Here is a 21,312-nt window from a genome sequence, read left to right on the forward strand (position 1 = left end):
ATATATATATATATATATATATATACAGTTTTCCTTTGACCAACCGAGCAGCAGTGTTCTCTGTGTCTCCTGTGTTGTTGCCTCACACGGGTTTTACATGTGATTAGGCCGTAAATGCATCATTTCTGTGCCGAGGCTCCTCTGTTGAAATGTCCTGACAGTTTTCTGGCTTCTGAAACCAAAACAGCTGTTCACTCTTTATTTCTGATGGAATTATTTACTCATTGATCAGTTTATAACGTAAAGAAGTGGTTTTCTGATTGTGGGTGCAGGTGTAAGACTTTTAAGGCCTTAACAACATGGTTCTGCTTCCAGGATGTGGTCTGTGGCATTCTCATCTCGGCCGTCCTCATCGTGCTCACCTACCCTTACTGGGAAACCTTCGACCACCTCCAGCTCACCAGCTGGATTTCCCCCGTCGTGGCTTTGCCGCTGCTCTTCTTCCTCAGCTACACATACCCAGATTTGGACCATTACAGCCCCACCAGGGGCGATACCACCACCATCCTGGGAGCATGTGCAGGCAGCTCGGTGGGCTACTGGCTGAACAAGCAGCTGGGACAGACCTTTGAGCCCCAGGGGACATTACCGGTTCCCCTTCCCACCTTGACAGCTCTGTCAGCAGCACGAGGGGCAGCTCGCTGCCTGGTGGGAATCGTGTCGTTGGTGGGAACTCGGCTGATTGTGAAAAAACTGAGTCTGCATTTGTTATATTTGTGGTATGGAATACCAAAATCTGACGAGAACGCGAGGAGGAGGAAGGAGATCGAAGTGCCGTACAAGTTCACCACATACACAGCCGTAGGACTCGTTAATTCTATACTAGTTGACAGAATGTTTGTTTTACTGGGGCTGCTTTGACCGGTGTGTAAATAGCTGAACAAAGTGTAAAATGATCCTTTTGTAATATGTAAAGAGTGTAAAGTGAGAGTCCTCAGAGGGAATGATTCACTGAGTCTGTGACTGACCCGACTGATCTGAGCAATAAAGCTTATATTCCTGTTGTCTCATAATCATTTAGACTTTCATGCAAAAGATTAGAGCTGTCTAATTTCCCACTCCACCTTCAGAAATCAGACAAAAACCAGTTTAACTAACCCTTTATCTTCCCAGCGTGGTTCCTCTGCAGGTTGCTGCAGATTAGTGTGCTTTCAGGGTGGAGCTGGAGTTTAACCGGTTCCAATTTGGGTTAGGAGGAATGCCAGCACACCCGTCAGACACCTTTTACTTCCATCTGACATTTAGATTTCAGCCCACTGAAAGCTCCACCAGAGACACGGTGGTGTGTGTGTGTGTGTTTCCTGCTGATAAAAAGTCTAAAGAAAGCGTAACGGTCATAAGTTAGAAGGGCTTTATTTAAAGGATGGTTTGTATGAGAGGATGAGGAGTCTTTCCGACATGAAGCACCCGAGTCTGAGAGAAAACCGTTCCAAACATCAGATCTTGTTGAAGGCAGCGACGTCCACAGACTGAACACACTCCTCAAAGGCAGTGATGGCTTCCTCCAGCTGATCCGTCCCCACCTTATCATCCTCAACCACACATCCAATCTGCAGCTTCTTGATGCCATAGCCCACCGGGACCAGCTTGGACTGCCCCCACAGCAGCCCGTCCATGCTCACGCTGCGGACACACTCCTCCAGCGTCGCCATGTCCGTCTCATCGTCCCAGGGCTTCACGTCCAGGAGGATGGAGGACTTGGCCACGAGTGCCGGTTTCTTGGATTTCTTGGCGGCGTATTCAGCGAGGCGCTGCTCCTTGATTCTTGCCGCCTCCGCGCTCTCAGCCTCGTCGTCGTCGGAGCCAAAAAGGTCGATGTCGTCATCGCTGGTGTTGTTGGTGGAAGTGGGCGGAGTGAGGGGGAGTACAAACTGACGGCCGGCCAATGGGAGATGAGCTCGCTCCAGCTGGAAGGACTGGATGTGGTTGTACCAGCGTCGGACATGGCAGAAGGTTTGCGGGGGAGGAGATGGGATGGCGTCAAACATGGCGGTGTCGGCTTGGGATGCCACAAAGCCTTCTATGTAGCTCCTGTCTGCCAGGAAAGCATCAAGAGCTTTGAGGCCTGCGTGTGTGTTCATGTCGCCGAACACAGTTGTTGTGAGGTGTGGGGGCGGGGCCTGCGTGGGAAACTTGTGCGTGATGACTTCCTGCATGGGAACATCGTGTGTGAGGAGGCTTTCAGCAGTGTGGCCGCTGGAAGAGTCAAAGCAACAGGTAATGAGTCAGCGAGAAGCAAGACCAGGCATGCTCACACAGAGTTCATCTTCAGCTTTTAATTCTCCCGTCCTGGTTACAGACACAACCTCCACATTCTGACACACACATCTTCATCATTCACTCCGTATGCATCGCCATCTCTAAGTTAGCCTGCCGTGGAAGAGCTTAGAAAGGGGAAATCACAGGAAGGGCTCGATGTCCATCTCCAGGGCGGAGCAGGGCATGGTGAGCTCGAAGCGCTGGATGACATCCGGGTGGAGAACTCCAAGACGCCCGACGCTCTTTTCACTGACAAAGATCTCGGCGCAGCGACCGGGGAAGAAAGTGGAATCTGGAAGGGAGAAAGGAGAAAGGTCAAAGCGGATTAACCTCCACGTCCCCGGGTCTCCCATCCAAAATAACAAACTCAAAGTAAATGAGGTGGATCTTCACAGCTACTGTGGAAGTTAGATTTGATCAAGGTCAACTTCTGCACCAGGTAAACAATATCTGTTGGAGTAACATAGCAACTATATCAACACTAGTGGACAGTGTATAATTAACAACTTGTGACATGCCTTCCCATGTAAAGAAGAATCGCTCTAGGGATGAGCCTGATATAAGTGACTGGCTTTCTCCTGAAGAAGGCCTTCCCCTTGTACCGCTGAAGCTGTGTTAGTATGTAATAAATGCAGTCTCTTCCTGCCACCATCAGCTGCTGCCGCCTCGTCTCTGTAGCGTCAATAGAATAGAATTCATCCACAACAGATTGGAGAGCCAGCCAGGAGTCGAACCTAGAATCTTCTCATGTTTGTATAAAATCTAAGTCTCAAAAGAAAGCTGTGGCATGTGAGATTTCTACAGATATGTAAATGTTTAATATGTATATAAGGGTGTAATGGACTCTTGATTTAGGAGGATGTTAAGGTAATCGTTTTTTGGGTTTTTTTGTCCTTTTAAAGTAAAGCACGTTGTGCTGTTTCCTTTTATGAAAAGTGCTTTAGAAATAAAGGTTGATTTATATATATGTCAGCTGAAATTCACCTGGAACACAGTAGAAAACAAACGGTTATGTCGTCCTAAACGGAAACCAGAAGCCCAGTTCATGTAGGAATTAATAAAGTAATATGGATGAAAGAAATGTAGACAGAAGAAGATAATAGTGAACCTCAGTAGTTTCAGAGGTGTTTTAATGGAGGTGTTACCCCAGTAAATATCTCAGGAAGCTGATGATGATGGACACCTTTATCAATGGTCAGAGTTGGGAGAATACAGGGCTAGACCGCAGAATTGTAAAGTTTCCCCGAAACAACCAGGATGTACCGCTGGTCTTCGACTGGGTTGGATCTATAAGCAAAAGTTTTTCTGGATAAAAAAAACCCCAAAACTTTTATTTATAAATCCAACCGTCACAGACGAAGACCCGCGGTACATCCTGGGGCTTTGCACAAGCGCTCTCAGAGAAACATTACTTAATAAAAATCACCCGAGAAACACCATGAAGGGAAACCCAAGATAGTTTATGATAGGAAGAGAGAATCCTTCACTATAAAACCTCCTTCATCTCCATGGAAACCAGCAGGACCTTCATGATTAATTTCAAAGTCGGACAGCAGAACAGAAGAACTTCTGTCTCGTTCCCTCCTTCTTCACAGGCAAACTAATCTGTCATAGAAAGCACTTCCCCCCCCATTTCCAAATAACTGGAGATGATCCAGATGACCCAGCTTTCCACCAGCACTTAAATGCACCATGTAAGCGCAAAGCTGTCAGGCTCCCGGAAGCGTGAAGAGTCAAAACTCCTCGAGCACCAGGAAACAGATCCGTGTGGAAATGCAGTCCCGCACATGCATCCCAGGTGATTCGTTCACACGTGTTGAGACTTTTAGAACATGAAAAGAGACTCGATGTGATGCAACCTGAGCTCACACATTCCCAGCAAGATCCAAAACTCCTGGTTCTGGGTTTTGCTTCCCATTATTGCTGCTTTCGTTTTCACAGGATTTGATTTGACCAGATCAGGTTTGGCGTTCCCATCACAGACTGAGTCAGTCGTACAGTGTGGGTGATGCTGCGCTGCTTTTCATTGTTATTTGTTCACCCACGTTCATTATCAGCAATTACTTCTCCATCTGTTGCTCCCAACTAAACACAGGTTTGAACCAGAAGCTCCCTGCTGCAGCATGGGGAGTGTATGATGTTCTCTGTGTCAGACTGATCGCTGATGGGACAGAAAAAAAGCTCATGTGACAATGTCTCCGGCTGTGAACATTAGTGTTAATACTGGACCATGTGACCATGATCAGGTTGGTTTTCTCTGACTGGGACTCAGAACCAACAAGAGTCCAGACTTCCATCACCACTAAAACCAGCAGACTTTTGTCAAACTGAAGCAGATGCATTCAGAAAGATTTGTCAAAAGAAAGCTAGAGTGGTTGCTATGGCAACACGCCCCCTCCATCAGTCCCTGATATTTCCACACTGTCTTCCTAGTGGTTTCCAGAGCCTACAGCCTCCATGAAGGAGAGGCGAGATGTTACTGAGTCCAGCTTCTCCAGGTCCGTCCAGTACCATCAAGCTGCTGGAATTGCTTCACGCCTCACCTGCTCCCCGGTAAGTGGGATGCCATGGCAACCATATAAATAGCTCTGGCACATCTTAAATAACTGATCAGTCAATGAAAAGCCCGGAAACTTTCCACCCACTCGCATCCAACCAGAACCAGGATTCTGTCTGGTCCGGAAGAAAAAACTGGAAAACACTTCATCCGGACAGCAGCAATTACATCTGACTGTGTGTGTGTGTGTGTGTGTGTGTGGCAGCTCAATAAAGATCAATACCAAGTTTCGAGTCAGTATAATGAACACTCTGGAGGAAAGCTGCTTCCACAGCTTCAGTGGCTGTCTGAGAGGTGTTCAGGGAACTTCAGGAAATTTGAACTGAGAGAAGTGAAATGTTCCCTCTGGTTTCATCAGATGAGGCTAAAAGGTGATTTTTATATTTTTTTTACTTTTACAACTCAACATCTACACACACACACACACACCATGACATGAGCATTGTAGCTGCTGTACCTTTTCTAAACAAACACATCCCGTGTACGCGTGGATTAATCTGAAATACCGACATCCTGCACATGCGGTGTTCAGCGGGAGATTTAACACGTAACATCAGAATCTGGGTCTATTTGTGGCTCTGATCCAATATTCTGGTTCTGATCCTGACAGACGTCACACAGTCATTTCCTAATAAATGACCAATACAACCACCTGGGTCCTCATTTATCAAGCAAGAATAATTTCTGATGAGTTTTAAGCAAAAATCTTTGTTTAGTTCACTTATTCATGTTAAGATTTATTTGAAACCAATTGATCTGATGACAACTCTTCTTTCCCCTGATGACTGCGGGCATTATTTTTGAGTTAGAAGCTCTGATGGGAAAGTTCATCACATCTCCCCATCGCAAAGATTCCTTTAAAAAAATTAAAAATCTAAATCTAAACACTTGATCCTTGTTTCATTTCTGGAAGTTCCTGAAAATATTATCTAAATTCCTCCAAAGTTTTGAGTTTGGTTGCCAAGTTATACAGAGTTATCCAGGTGCTGAGTGAAGCGATCACATGACCTTTAGATGACTTCGCACAGAAAAGACGACAGGAGGGGATTTATAAACTCGTGCTGCAGGTTTAGAACCTGGATCAGGCACCGTGTTGACAGGAAAATGAAACATAATCCTAGTAGTAACGTTTAAAAGTTGTTATTCTGGCTGAAACACAATTACTCGTCCAACCTTAGAGTGCTGCGGACAGATCACACACACACACACACACACACACACACACACACACGTTACAGAGCAGACTCGGTCTCAGTGAAGTTTCCTGTACTCTTCTGCCGACAGACGTCGTGTTAACGGCAACACTGGACTGAAACTAGGAGCTCTGAAAGCAGAGGATTTGTCCTCACACATTAAAACTGACGTCAGCTGATGAAGACATCGTTTTGTCAGACATGGCAGCTCATTGCTGCCTCCATATGTCAGACGTTCTCCCAAAAAGCAAAATAAAACCCTAAAAACACACCATTTCAGTAAAGTGACCAAAACAAATGATCACATAACCAGCATCTCCGGCCATCAGACCCAGCTGCCAGGCGAAAAATCAACATCTGCCCGCTGAGGGTCTTCTGAGCATTCAGGCCACGCCCCCTCGCCATTAAGCAGGCTCCTCAGGAGACATGGTGATGAGGCTGATGGACGTGTCCTAACAACACGTGTCAGGTGATCTCAGAGCAGGTCACGACCTCATAACAGGGTTAAGGACACGCTGACATATGTAGGTGGGCGGCGGGGGAGGTCGTGTAGCTAATGGAGCAGAGTGTGTGTTAGAGCGTGAGTCCATTTCAGCTCAGCTACGAGTGTGTGCGGCTGCGAGATGGCTGCTGAGCCTGACATGACTCTCGTGCACTCTCCCACACGTTACACGCTCTTTCAACGCTCTCTGGTTCTCCCTCCAGTCGTTTTCTGGTCTCGCCCCCCCTCTCCTCTCTGCTCGGCCGCGGATACCTGAGCTCATTGATCTCCAGAGGCAGGAGGACATCCTACACTGTGACCTTGGAGCATGCAGGCCAAAGGAAGACGGAAGTAAGAGGTAGACACAGTGGAGAGTATCGATGCCAGTCTTTTCGGGGGAATGGAGGCAGAGACGCATCCAGATCAACCTGCGAGACACTTGTGATGACCACAGGATTAAACCTGATAAAACCTCCCAGACTCAGAACTCTTCAGACATTTAACTACAACCATCCTGTGAGATTTCATTGAGTCAGAAATAACTTGGAATCTGCACTTTAAGAAAGAATAAATGTCATCAGGAATCTTCCGGTTCTGATGATCAGATTCGTTTCATCCCTAAAACGCAGTGAAACTGCAGCAATGAAGCTGAAAAGTCTGATTCTTGTAGATCAAACTGATATCAGGAACAGCTGATGTCCATAACATCCATTTTCCCAGATAAACCGAAGGAGGGGAGATCATGTGATCCTGATTTGTTTAGGTGACAAGACAGAGCTGCTGAATGTGGTTGAGACTGAGACAAAATCTGATTTATAATACTAAAAATTTAAAAGTAGGGAGTTCATCCCCATCTGGAGGTTCCTCACAGGCTTGTAGCTTATTTGGAGTTGATGCTTTACAGGAGGAGATGGACACATTTAATTGATTAAAAAGCTGTCATCATCAGTATTTAGGAAAACAGATTGATTAAAAACAACTATCATGTGCAGATGTCTCGAATCTAGATAAAACTTTGAAACGAACCCATGTTTCCTTCTGGAAGTCTCCTTTCTGTCCGTCTGGGACGATGGTGATGGACTGAACGAGCCCTGATTCAATGCATGAAGCTTCTCTACAGTTCATTTAAATCTGTCGTTCAGCACTGCGGGTATCATTAAAGTGGAACTATTATGTGCATTTCAGGCTAATTTATTTTTATTTCTGAGACCAGAAGGGCTGGGATTGATCGAGTTATTGTCAGAAATCTCTTTATTTACTTCAGACCGACCCTCTCCGTAGGCTGTCAGATCAGCCTGCGGGCAAAACGAGTGGATTGAGACTCATCCGCATTAAGCCCCGCCTCCCGCCACTGCACTACATCGGGAGCGCGCACCGCAACTGCTTTCGCCGTCATTGTAACATCCCATAAACAGAAGCATTAGGCTCATATGAACTCAATAAATAAAAAACAAAATACCATGTCAACACATAGCATGCAGCCCTACATGTTGGAACCTGAATCAGACCCTGAAAACGAAGTGGAAAACAGCAACCCACAGCAACTAATGCAGCAGGATGTCTCTCTTTGGTAAACTCACCAGCCATCGTTGGAAATAACTTTATGCCACGTTTTCCACCCGCCTGATGTATTTGTACATGCCCTTGTTAACCAGTGGAAGGTAACCAATCACCGAACCATATCCCCCGGGACGTCACAAGGATTTCCAAGTAGAAAAAACTCTCTAAAACGACGCGTTTTTCGTCGCCATGGAAACCGAACGGAGAGCGTGCTGGAACTCAAACTCAAACTCAAACATGTGTTTAGGTGATAAAAAACAGTGCCGTTCACATGTCTGATGAGGATTCAACACTGTAACACTGTAGAAAGCTCAGAAAACTCCAAATACCATCATAGCATCCCTTTAACTGTACAAATGGTAGGAATAACCTCCAAAAACTACTCATAACTAGAGATGTCCGATATCAGCTGATATCAACGTTAAAATGCAATATTGGAAATGATTGATTTTTACTTTTTCAATGACAACTATTAGACAACATGCACATATTACACATCAAACTCTTTAGCTGAGTCTCCTCGAACTCTGAATGACGATTTATAAGAGATACCATGTGCAGTTTTCCAGATATTTCTGTTTGTTTGGCACAACTCGACAAATATCGGTATCGGAAATTTAGAGTTGGATAAAATCAGTATATCAGATATTGGAAAATAAAAAACAATATTGAACATCAATACTCATAACTGCTAATATTTAGTACATCATAAAGGCTGCAGGGAAACAGGAATGTAATTTAAGAGGCCCCAGTGCATGAAGAGCTGTTTTAATGTTAATTTTATATGTGTCTTACACAGTTTTCATACTGTATAATACATTACATATAATACTTCATATACATGTACTACTACTACTAAACATAACTTGTTAAAAGATGGTTAAAAAGAGGCCAAATGAAATCTATTTAATACAAAATAATAAAGTAGGAAACTGCCAACATGAGGAATAAGGGCTGAACAAGTAGTTGTGTTTTAATTGAAGTTGGACTTTAAGACGATGAGGAATTAATTTTCTTGTAACCACACCTGATGCAGGTTTCACTCCTGAAACGTTCATTTTCAAATCCACCGACTTTCATTGTAAAACAGGATTTGTCTCATTCTTAGGAGGATGAATGAGCAGATTCTCATATCCATGTGCACGTAATGCAAGTTAACTTTATCACCAGGATATTATAATCTTTTATTAAATCTCAGAAAGCCTTAGAAGATGAGCAACGAGATGCTCCAGTTTTTCCTTCTATTAAATAAACACAAAACAAAGATTATTGTTGTCGCACCCAAAGAAGAAAGGTTAAAAATCAGCATCCAAAATTACTCTGGAAACCTCAAAAGCTTCAACCAAACCAGAAACATTTAGTACCCGAAGCTTTTAAATGATTTTCTTAATTATTTGACTGATTATCATCAAATTTAAAGTCAGCTTTAGATCATTTAAATCAGTGTTTAAGTTCAACCACTAGTGTGCTGAGAGAGATTATTTGGTGTGCCATGAGAAATGATCGGTTTCACCTGGTGGTTAAAAAAAGCAGGTCTGTTAGGGTTAGGGTTAGGGTTCATCCAAACATGCCCGGGTTTACCACTGAGTAGAGTGACAGATAATAAAACTCCCTTTTCTTGTGTTTATCTGATTTCTATTCGAGGCCCTTTGACAAGATAGACTTTGTTTTATTAATATAGGCTTTTAAAAAAAGTGGTTTGTGCCTTGTAACATATTATTTTATTATTATTATTAAATATTATTATTATTTATTTGATGAATAAAGTTGACCTTTGCTCCAAAAGGTTGAAAAACCTGATTTAAACCAGTTTGCTCAGCCTGAATTCAGCCTGAATTCAGCCTGAAAGTAAAAATAAAAAAAAACTCGGCGGCTGTAGCTCAGGAACTGGAACTGGAAAGTTGGGAGATCGATTCCAGGCTTCCCCTGACTATGTGCCGAAGTGTCCTTGGGCAAGACACTGAAGCCCAAGTTACCCCCTGGTGTGCCTATCGGGCTATAAGAGTGTATGTAAGTCGCTTTGGAGAAAAGCATCTGCTAAATCACTGTTTCTCAAATGGGGGTACGCGTACCCCTGGCGGTTCTTCAAACAATTCCAGGGTACATGAAATTTATTGAAAACATGTATCTTTTTATGTTTTCTTCAAAACATCCTTAAATAAAAAATATAAATATAATATTGTATAAGTATTTAATATATTTCAATAAATGTAAGTAAATTTACACCATTTCATTCCTCCCAAAATCCGGTGTGAACCCCACACGTAACAAGCCAAATCATATCCGTCAGTCATTGTTGCCATGACAACATAAGCAACAGTTCAAGTTTAATAAAACAAACACAAATGACAAAGTGCTGTATTTCATGTTTTGTCTGAACCAGAAGTACCTTGCAGTGGGTTAGGGGGTGATGTGTTGCAGAAAGGTTGAGAACCGCGGTGCTAAATGACTGTAGAATAGAATAGAATAGAATAAATGTAGATAAAAAGCTCTCTAAAAGCCAATTTAGAGATGGAGTTGTATGTTGCATGTCAGTCCCATGACAATTGGACCCCCGCCCCCCAGCAGGGAGCATGATGCTTTGCTTACAAACACAGCAGTGGCAGTCACAGACTGGATTTATGTAATCTGAACAAAACCTGCCTTTTAACCTCCGCTGAGGCAGATTACTCTCCACCAGCTTGCAGAATTGTGAAATCTGTTGTGTGGGATGTTGATTCCCAGCCCCCACCCTGCCCATCCTCCTCACCATCTGAAGCCTGGATGTGGTATCCCTCTCCTCGTGCTGCCTTCACCTCCAGCAGCTGCATGGTTCGGTCCAACAGCCCATGGATCACCTCAAAGCCTGGACTCTTGTTGTAGTAAATGGCACAGAAACGCCGGCTGTTTTTCGCCCCGACATCTGATGGAACCAGGAGCGGGCGGTTATTATAACAACATTTATCAGCACACTGTTCATATTATGTAATGAAGTTAATCTCTCATTCTACATGGAAATATTTAGCTGTTTTAATTGTTATTTTTTAAACATGTAGGCATGAAATATCAGACATGATTTCAGATAAATGGAGCAGAACTCAGTTCACACATGCAGAGGCTAACCTTTGCTCTCGTCCTTCAGCACAACGTCCGATATCTCAAACAACTTGAGGGGAAGGGGCATCTTCCTGTTGGCAGCCACAGTTTTCAGCAAGCCTGGCAGCAGGGTGGTACGCGCCACCTGGTGGAGAGACACTGCCGTCAGGCTGGAAACAGGCAACCCTCTGCTGGTTATTAGCTTGCTTTCTGATTTTCCCCCACAAAAAACATACTTCATTCTCATCGTTTCTAAAGCTTCAGACATTATTTGGGGTCTGTGACTAATCTTGGCATCACTTATGGACTGAACGTCATCTCCGGTGTGTTTGCCGTTACCTGGAATTCGGCTGTCTTGGGATTGGAAATATGAGCGGCTCTGGTCTCTGAGATCTTCTTCCTGAGCTTGTCGGCTATATCCTCTTGAGAACACTGCAGGGAAAGCAGAGGAACACATTTCTTACATTAAAAGACAGAAAAAAGAAACCAAGTCGAGGTTTTCTGCCTGCGTATTTGCTGATGATGCTTCACCAGAGCAAAGTTGAGCGCCTCGGTGAACCCTGCAGCGGCCAGGTCTTGTCTCAGCAGCTCCGTCAGTTTGTTCAGTGGGAACTGTGAATAAAAACATCGGAGGTAAAAACCTCCCCAGAGGAAACGTGACAACACTCAGCTGCAGTAACGCATCGCAGGAAGCAAAGCCAGGCACCTGGTTGGCTATGGTGTAGGTGCGTGGCGTGGTACGGGCGATGTTGTTGAAACCGTAGGCGATGGCAGCGTCTTCCATGATGTCACAGGCGTGGATGACGTCTGAACGGGTGGGTGGGATCTCCACCTCAATCTCATCCGCAACACCAGTGGCTTGAGAGCGGAGGCACATCCGGGTCAGCAGCTCAGCGATTCTGTCAGTGGACTCGCTGGCAGGAAGCGGAACAAAGAAAAACTTTATTCCTTCTGAATCGGGATCAACAACTGAGTCATGATGGGAAATGTCTCAACGCACGTTGAGTCTGAAAGACTCACTTGATGCCAACTTTTCTGTTGATGAATTCTCCAGACAGCTTCTCCTTCCTGTAGGCCAGCTCCTGAAGAAGAAGCAGGTCCACATCAGCAGGAAGTCAGGAAACATAAAAATAAAAACTAATGCATCTAAAGCAGGGGTGTCAAACTCCAGTCCTAAAGAGCCGGCAGGTTGTTGTTGCTCCTCTCCACCAACACAGCTGATTCAAATCAAATAGATCCAGCAGCTTCTCGTCAACATATTTATGAATTTTGTTCAGGTGTGTTGGAGCATGGAGACAACAAAAACCAGCAGGATACCGGCCCTCCAGGACAGGAGTTTGACACCTGTGATCTAAAGACACGTTCACATCAGCCTTTTATATTCGTATCCGAGTCCGTTTGCTTGGAAAGTCCGCTTCGTTTGGGGAAATGTGAAATGGATAAAACGAATTGTGATTTGGATCAAAGAAGCGGACTCGGTCGGCCTACAAGCACAGGTCTCAGTCCGTTTCAGGAAGCGGTCTATAAAACAAAGTCATTCCCTGCATTTGGCGTAGCGTTACATTCTGGGTAAAGCGTATTTTAGACAAATGCTACCACTACAAACACATGTAAATAATTAGAAATGGCTTTTTGTCAAAGCACTAATAGAGAAGGAACTAAATACTAGCGCAGCGCCACCTTTGGAAGGAATGGGGATATATTAATCTAATGCTTTGGCTCGTTTGACCAAAGTCCAGCGTGAATACGATCTCAGTCCGCATGGATACACCCCCCTACAACTGAGCCCAGTCCCTAATAGTTTAGCAGACTGTCCCGATGGGAATGCAGCCTGAGAATGCAATAGAGCTACAGCTAACGATTGTTTTAATACTTGACTAATCTGTAAATTTTTTTTTGATTAGTCACAATTATTTCTGTCCCGCCCACCATCTGTGCTTCCAGTTGACGCAGCTCTTTTTACAGGCTCCAGTATCTTTTATCCCACTGTCTTCATCTGCATCATCTGAATGTCACCCTGATTCCCAGTCAGTCACAACATAATGTCCTTTAGGAAGTTAAAGAACGACTCCTGAACCAGTTGAATATTAAATTTAAGCTTAACACCTTACTACTAATTTATTCTGAAACATTCAAACTTAGCTGTAGTGTCATATCCAGCTGTACAGAATTGTTTAAGAAGGAAAACAAAATAAATAAAATATTTTAACATCTTAATTTTTCTAGAATTGCATTGAAATGATTATTTACATCTTGAAAAAGCCTGTTTTGTAGATAAACAAGGGCCTGAATACTTTAAAACATTCCTGAATCCAAACGGTGATCCGGATCACCACCAAATTGAAACCACTTCTTGCTTTTCACATTTCCAACAACTCCTAAAAAACTCATGACAATCTATCCATAACTTTTTGAGTGATCTTGAACACAAACAGAAAAACATAACCTCTTTGGCAGCGGTAAAAACAGCACATCGCGACTTGCTAATGCTAACTTTGCCATCAGGAACGCTGGCAACCATGACTCCGGGTGCTTTCCTTCCAGATGCTCATGCATGACTGTCGTGCTGCCGTGGTACACCAACTCTGCGTGGCAGACGACACATTTCCCCTGTTTGACACTTTGTTTAGCCTGAAATATCCCCAAACTTTGGAAATAAGTTCGCTTCCGTCAGTTTCTTCTTCATTATTTAAACAAAATGACAACACTGCCCCCAGCACTTCCTGTGGTACTTTGCGTCATTTGCTCGGTGTTTAGAGTTCTTATACTGTCTGAAAAGCCGTGGTTTGTAAATGGCGTCAAGTTGCCTGGCGCAGCGTTTTAATAGCCGTTTATAACGCAACACGTCGACAATGAAATTTCACGTCAATATATTTTCATTGTTGACAAATCGTTGCTGCCTTAGACTGCATGAATTTACAACGAGACACCAACAGTTCAACCACTTTACTTGGAGCTCTAATAATGACAATAATATTACTGTATGTTATTATATAAACAATAATGTATCTGAGACCAAAATGTATTTAAGTAAATGTATACAGTACTGGATATATGCAGGTATTCCCGTCCGGGTACACCACTTCTGCCTCCTCCACCCTGAAGAACAGCAAAGAGAAAACAAAACGTCACTTTCACTTCAACAATCTGGCCCAAGCTGCACAACGGAAGCAGGTCTAGAGCTTAAACTGGAAGGAAATTAATCATACAGAGTCCATGAGACGAACTCAAGACCTTACAAGCATTTATGCAGGCGTCAGAGCGAGGTCAACAGAATCTGCAGAAGGTTAATGACATTATGGAGAAATGAGCCAATCTTTTATTAGACTGCAGAAAAAAAGCTTTTAAATGAGGGAAGAGAGGAAGTGATGTGCTGGAAAGCCAATCTCACAGGATGCAGGAAAAAGTCAAACTCTAATGCTTTTCGTCTGACATGACTCATCAACTTACGTAGATTAAACACGCTTACAGTTATCTGAACATCCCATCTTCTGCCAGTGTGAGACAGACGTGACTTACGTGAAAGGCTGGGAACAATACTCGCTGAACATGGTCACCATCATGTCCAACACGATCTTTGCCTGCAGGGAATATGGTCAGGTTTCAGCCTTTCACTCACGGTGACATTTATAAATGTCAGGTTCATGTTCTCCTTCATACCTTGGTCAGGTCTGTGGCTGTGCACTCAATGAAGACGTTCTTAGTCTGCAGGCTGATCTTTGAGTGGTCCCCTGGAAAATAAAAACAATTTCTTGAAAGCTCACTGTTATTTTTCTTTATTTGGGAAAAAAAAAATTTAAATTTTTTTTTTTTTTTAAATCGATTTTTTCTCAACTAAATAAAAATAATCCATTATTAAATTTTTGTAATTTTCATTGTTTTTATTGATCTTTTAATGTGTCTTCTTAGGCATTACAGATGTAGAATGATGGTGTGGCTACTGTGTTGTTTTTTTCCTCATTGAAATCAAGAAAAATGACGAGCAAAAACAAAAAAGTTTTATACATGTAATTTGTTTTTAATCTACATAAATCAGCAATATTGAAGAATTGTGAGAATTGCAATTTAAATCGAATCGGCACCTAAAAAAGTCGGAATTGAATCGGGACAAAAGCGTATCGTCACAGCCCTAGTTCTCACCATTGATGATCGGAGGCATCGACAGGACAACGCCATTGCTGTCGTAGATGATCGGGTACACTGGTTTGTCCTCGATGATGTGAAGATAATGCCTAAGGTGACTGTCGGTCTGTAGCAGAAAAATAAACGCCAGGTCAGAAGTGATCAGGGAGATAAAATGGAGCAACACGCCGTCGTCAGCAGGTCACCTTGTAGAGGCTCATGAGCTGGGTTGCAGTGTACTCTTTGGTCTGGTTGAGTGGCTTGAAGCTGATGTGTCCAGGAGGTTTGGCTGTGTATGTAAACGGTCCAGAAATGGTGTCCAGATCATGGGTACCGATGGCCACCAGACTCCTCTTCCTGCATGAAGAGTCAGAACCAGCCTCAGATGACAGCATCATCCACTAAAAGCAGACATTTTACTGGCTGTCAGGCAGCGCAGGTCACCTCAGCAAGCTGCAGTCAAGCTGAAGCCTCAGTTTCCACAGAGGACCCTGCTGCTCCTTCTACATGCCTTCAGCTTCAAAGCAGCATGAACTAAATGAGATTTTCTTTTTAAATGAATTAAATTTAAATCTAAAAGGGAGACACATAAAGATGTGAATCCTCTGATCGATCTAACTTTGACATTTTATGATCGGTGATAATCATCCTCTGACCCAACGATAAGGGAATGCCTTCTCCTGTGATGATGCAGAATTTGTGTCTGCTGGGTTGTAATGGTGCTGCTGACTGGGACAATGATGCTCTAAAAACTGTTGGTTTTTACTGGATTGTTTTTACTTTTTATGTAAGTGGGATTTCTTTATTAAATAAAGTCTGACAATCAACAAAACTCCTCTCAAATGTTCTGTGTTTGGTTCTGCTTTAGCTGCAGTTACATGATCTTATTTGTTATTAAATAATTCCAAACTAGAAAAGCAATCAGAGCGCGCCGACCTCTGCCAAACATATTGTGATTTACACCCAATACAACTTCAAAGTGATCCAGAATCCAGGATCTCTTCTGGATCTCCACCAAAATTTTATCATTTGTTCCTGGTGACACCCCCAACCTATCCTGAAGATTTCATCAAAATCCATTCATAAATTTTTGAGCAATGTTGCAGGTCAAACAAACAAACTCAGGTGAAAACATAACCTCCTTGGCGGAGGTAAAGAAAGTATTCTCCTTCACGTTTACATGGAAATAGTAAAACCGAATCAAGATTTACATGGAAAACACAAATATTTGCCTTTAATTCATTCTGATTTAGAGCTGGGGGTTGGGAAGGGTTCTGATTGGACAGCCGTGACATCGTTATATCTACTGGAAAAACAATAACTCCACTTCCTGCTTCTTTTCTTTTCAGCCACAAAATGGAAAACCAGATAATAAGAACCATTTTTGCTTGGATTTTAATTATAGTTCTGAAGCACGACGATGCTCAGAATTAACTTAGAGCGGAATGAACATTTACATGATAGAGGAATAAATAAGTTTGGATTTAAAATGGGAATAATCCAGCCACTTACTTCGGAATTAAGTTTAATTCAGAATTGTAATATGCACATGTTTATATGGTTATTTTTTTATCTGTTTAAAGCGGATTTAGCTTTTATTCCATATAAAAGAGGAATTAAAATGTTCATGTGAACGAGGTCATTGTTAAAATAAAACAGTTTAGAGGAGCAGAAATACGTGGCGGCTCTCAGGACATACAGGATAGACCTGAAGCTTCTGTTTTGCGCTCATAGCTGCAAAAATGAACACAAAGCGTGAAGTTGCGAGTGAAAGATGTGGCCTGTGTGTTTATACTCTGCTTGTTTATCAGTTTGCTTTGTGTGGTGATGTCCATTAACCCTGGAAAATCGTTTTAGCAAGTGTAAACAACCTCAATCTACGGATAGTTAAAGCCTTGTGAAGCTCAGAATCACTCTGACATGTCTGTCAATCCACCCACAACTTCAAAGCGTTTGATGCGGTCAAAGAGCGCCACCTGCTGGCTGCACGTGTGTGATGCACTGAATGGGACGCAATGACAGGGCTTCATTACTTCACAGCTGTCATGGTCTCCTCATTACATCACTAGCTCAATGTTTGATAGAGTATACAACAGCATGCACTGTTGTTATTATAAATTAGAATAGGGGGGTATTAAGTTACTTTTATTCAGATAACATTATAAGATTACAGTAAATAAAAGTAACTCATCTGTAATAACAGAAGCTTATTCAGATAAATCTGTGCCTTAGAGCAGCAAAAAGTAGGAGAAAAGTGTGTTTATATAACTGTAATAGCAACTCTATTTATAAAGTTTTATTTTAAGGGGCAGACAATAACTTAAAGCATTCAGACCAAACCCTAAAAAATACCCATGATGCACTTCACCATGTATCTGATGCATCATGAAGTCTCATTTCATGTGGTCATCTGATTTGTTTTGGCTTGATGAAGCAACGTATTGACACAGTTCTCGCAACATTTCTGCTTCATAAGGTCAATACAGCTCAATCATAACATCACAACCTCAAACACACTTCACAGAAGCGACAGATAGCCATGCAGTTAGAGGCCAGCTTCATGTTGGATCTGTTCTGACCTGCAGATGTTCTGATGTAGCTTCTCCTGCAGCTCGATAAAACTGTCATAGCGTTCCTGTGTGAAAGTGATGTTCCTCAGGACGGCCGCCACAGCATGAGGTCGCACCGCCGCCGTCTGCGCAGAACAAACATCAGTAAGTCGTCTAAAGCAGTGTTTCGCAACATTTTTTGAGCCAAGGGACACCTTTTTATTACTGAAAACTCACAAGGCACACCACAAACCAAAATGTTTTTTTTTTAAAAAAGGCCATATCATTAATATAAAGTCACCTTGTCAAAGTGTTTTGAATAGAAAGAAGATAAAGACAAGAAAAAGGAATTTTATCATCTTTCACCTGGGTCTCTTTGGACGAACACTTTGCTGCTTTTTAGACCAATCGTGTGAAATTTGATCCTTTCTCAGGGCACACCTGATGATCTCTCACTGCACACTAGTGTGCCATGGCACAGTGGTTGAAAAAAACTGATCTAAATAACAGCTAAAAAATAAACCAGATGTAGTAAGAAAAGTTTCTGTACACCTCCTTAGTGATGATCAACCTCTGAGGGTCTCCACTGGCTGGACACACACGTCTGTAGCGAGGTGCCTCCAACCTAAGACAGATTTAATCTCAGCGTTAACTTTAAAGCAAAAAGAACAACTTTACTTTGCAGTTTATAAATAAAAGCATATTTGTAAGACTGAACTGTGGCTAAAACTTGTACTGAGACGAATACGACTCACTTATTCTTAAAGACCTGCAGACCACGAACCAGCCCCTCCAGACACAGCAGGTCATAGCGATTGGCAGGTACGTCAATCTTATAGAGAATAAGGTCAGATGCTCCTGATGCCTTGCAGTTGCCCTGCTCCCTGCTGATGATCTCCTTCTCTGAGGTCTGATGGCGGCACAGTAATAGTTCACCACAATGAGCTTTAAACCATTTCTACACATCAAATGACCTAATTAAAGTCATTTACTCACAATTTCATCCAACTCCAGTCCAAACTCAAAGCACAGCTCGTCAAACTCTTCGTCAGCTAAAAAGCAAAACAATCATGATTAATAATCCAGGTTTATAAACATGTTAGTGGCCATCAACTGCTGCATTCCCATTGGTGTCTGCAGTCAGGGGAAATTATGCAATCACACCGACCATAAAGGCATTACACTACAAGATACCAGTTGTGACAAGGTGGGTAAGGTGCCACCATCTGTCACTGTTGCTTAACACAAAAGCAGCTAACCAAATTGTGTTTGAGTTACTTTTGTTTATCCTCTCAGTGGTCAGCAGACACCAATTATCCTGGATTTGTTTGTGTTCTGCTTTGTATTTGAGTAAAGTTAAAATATACAACCACTTGTTAAAATAAAGATGCAGACCAATAGAAATAATTTGGTTTAATATTCTCTTTGCTTTGTTAATGAAATGTTAGTACTACTGACTTAGCCATCATACTTATGTTCTAGGACCAAAGAGAGGAAGAGCTGCTCATGTCCTGCATTTAGAGGGTTTTACCTCATTTATATCAAGTATGGGGATGGGGGGGAGTTATATTGTGTCACAGGAATTGGTTTGTATTTTATAGGATAAGAATTGTGCCAGATGTTTGTAGATGGGGAAACAGTTAGAGGGTTATCTGAGATGATGGGGAAAGAATGACTATAACTTTATTGAGTTTAGGTTAGATTACTTTAGGTTTATTTGATTTCAGTAACAGTTGTGCTCATATTTATTCATACCCTTTCATTAAAGAAGGAAAAAAAACAGCTGCCTGTAAAATAAGCTGAAATTGATTAAAGTAATAATAAATAAAAATTTTATGAAAATCATTACATTATTTTCTAATTCTGGTTCCATATAATTTTTTTTTTTTTTTTTTTTTTAAAAGCAAACAAATAAGATAATTTACTACATATTACATCACTCATAAAATAATATTTAGTTGAACAATCCTTTAATATTTCTGCTACAGCCAGATGTTTTCTGTTCCTCTCAGTCAGACTTCTGCACCTGTTGACAGGTATTTTGTCCCACTGTTCAACAGAAAAGTGCTCTGATTTGTCCAGGATCAATTTGTTTGTTTTTTTTCCTTTCTTCAACTCAATTAAATGAAAAAACGGTGTCTTATATTACTAAATTATATTTTCGCACATTTTTAGTTATTGTTCCTTTTTTAAGTCTCCAGTTTTTTGAGTGACTGTTGTAAAAGCATAAGCAAAAGCATATCATCACAGCCCTAATAAATATGTTAATATAATATTGTCATAATAATAATAATAATAATAATAATAATGGTGGCATAATTGAATCTTTATACTTTATTGCTGTCAAAACAATAATAAAATACTTAAAATAAGTAGCTAATATGTATTAAAATATGTATTAAATGTATTAAAATAAGTAGCTAATAATAAAATAATAAAATACTTTATTATCCATAAATGGATAATGAAGTATTTGTCATTTTCATTTCATTTCATTCATAATTTTAGTGGCCATCAGCTGCTGGTGTCTGCAGTCAGAGGAAATGATGCAATCACACCGACATAAAGTTTTTACTCACTACAACATACCAGTAAAACTTTACTCATGTAAAAATGATCATATGGTGAGAAATGTACCAAAACAATGAAAACTACAAAACATCATTTTTATTCCTGATAATCCTGATAGCTTCTTAGAGTTAGCATGCACCTCGTTGTTGCTGTTCTCACTTCATTCTTCTTCTAAAACCAAAATAACTTGGTGGAAGGTAAATATATAGTTTGTCTGTAACTTGACTTGTAGTTTTAAACACGACTCACTGTAAGTTCTGCCCAAAGCTTTGAAGAGAAGGTCCCGTTTCACTCCGACAGTCGGCATGTTGCTAAATCCTCCTCAGTTCAGCAGAAAAGGACCCCGCACGCCGGCTGTAGCTGTCTAGATCGCTGCCTTACTGAAAACACGAGGGAAGTCACGTCATATGGTCGTTTTATAAATAACTACAGTTTTTCTTTTTCAGTCGCTCTGGTGCTCTTCTCACAACAGTATTACATACGGTGGCCGACGGGTGCAAACGCGCTCCATATAGAAAAACAGATGCATTTAGGAATAGAAATGCAAGCGGGAAATGCTGCATGTATAGAAGAGCGCTGCAAATCCAAAAACGTAATACAAAAGAAGAAAAACGCGCGACGAATACAGAAACGAACTGCGAACACAGAAAACCGCTGCATATACGAAAAACAGCTGCAAAAATAAAATGGTCGAAGTGCTCCAGCGAGTTTCTACCCGAGAGACAAAGGGGACACAAACGGCGATTCTGGTTGGAAGTTTGGGCGCAGGTGTCTCTTCACCTGCATGCGATAAGAGGGGAGGAGTGGGGTGACAAATTCATATCATTTATACTGTGGTCACTAATAGTTAATTCATTCATTATCCGTACCGCTTTGTCCGATTATGGGTTGCGGGGGAGCTGGAGCCGATCCCAGCAGTCTTTGAACGAGACTCAAAAATAGTTG

The 21,312-nt window shown here is 42.0% G+C and overlaps 2 protein-coding genes across 2 annotated transcripts in view; one reads left to right on the forward strand and one right to left on the reverse strand.

The window, feature by feature from the left end:
- The window catches only part of sgpp2 (sphingosine-1-phosphate phosphatase 2), a gene marked incomplete at its 3' end in the record, with an annotated part of 12,373 nt that extends 11,512 nt beyond the window's left edge, over positions 1 to 861 (forward strand). Inside the window, exon 4 of the mRNA XM_079246774.1 lies at positions 316 to 861. Within this exon, the coding sequence (XP_079102900.1) occupies positions 316 to 861 (546 nt within the window). The remainder of the gene's footprint in view (positions 1 to 315) is intronic.
- Positions 862 to 1,347: 486 nt separating this feature from the next.
- On the reverse strand, positions 1,348 to 20,730 carry farsb (phenylalanyl-tRNA synthetase subunit beta). The gene is made up of 18 exons (XM_079246989.1): positions 20,617 to 20,730; positions 18,793 to 18,848; positions 18,552 to 18,706; positions 18,349 to 18,421; positions 17,827 to 17,942; positions 15,454 to 15,604; positions 15,266 to 15,374; positions 14,786 to 14,856; positions 14,645 to 14,706; positions 14,173 to 14,224; positions 12,146 to 12,207; positions 11,832 to 12,039; positions 11,657 to 11,737; positions 11,465 to 11,557; positions 11,153 to 11,270; positions 10,800 to 10,952; positions 2,404 to 2,551; positions 1,348 to 2,196 (listed from the first exon to the last, which is right to left on the reverse strand). The coding sequence occupies exons 1-18, from the start codon at positions 20,672 to 20,674 to the stop codon at positions 1,437 to 1,439; spliced, it is 2,526 nt and encodes an 841-aa protein (XP_079103115.1). The 5' UTR covers positions 20,675 to 20,730; the 3' UTR covers positions 1,348 to 1,436.
- Between the last annotated feature and the right edge of the window lie 582 nt (positions 20,731 to 21,312).

This window comes from Telmatherina bonti (genome assembly GCF_933228915.1).
Source record: "Telmatherina bonti genome assembly, chromosome: 9".
Taxonomy (NCBI): Eukaryota; Metazoa; Chordata; class Actinopteri; order Atheriniformes; family Telmatherinidae; genus Telmatherina; species Telmatherina bonti.

Bases quoted from the DNA above. Each gene is read 5' to 3' on its own strand.
- farsb (XM_079246989.1), bottom strand. From the start codon at position 20,674: ATGCCGACTGTCGGAGTGAAACGGGACCTTCTCTTCAAAGCTTTGGGC. The intron at 18,422-18,551 runs GTGAGTCGTATT...AATCTGTCTTAG, and splicing joins CTGCAGGTCTTTAAGAATAA to GTTGGAGGCACCTCGCTACA. The intron at 17,943-18,348 runs GTGTACAGAAAC...TGTTCTGCGCAG, and splicing joins GGTTGATCATCACTAAGGAG to ACGGCGGCGGTGCGACCTCA.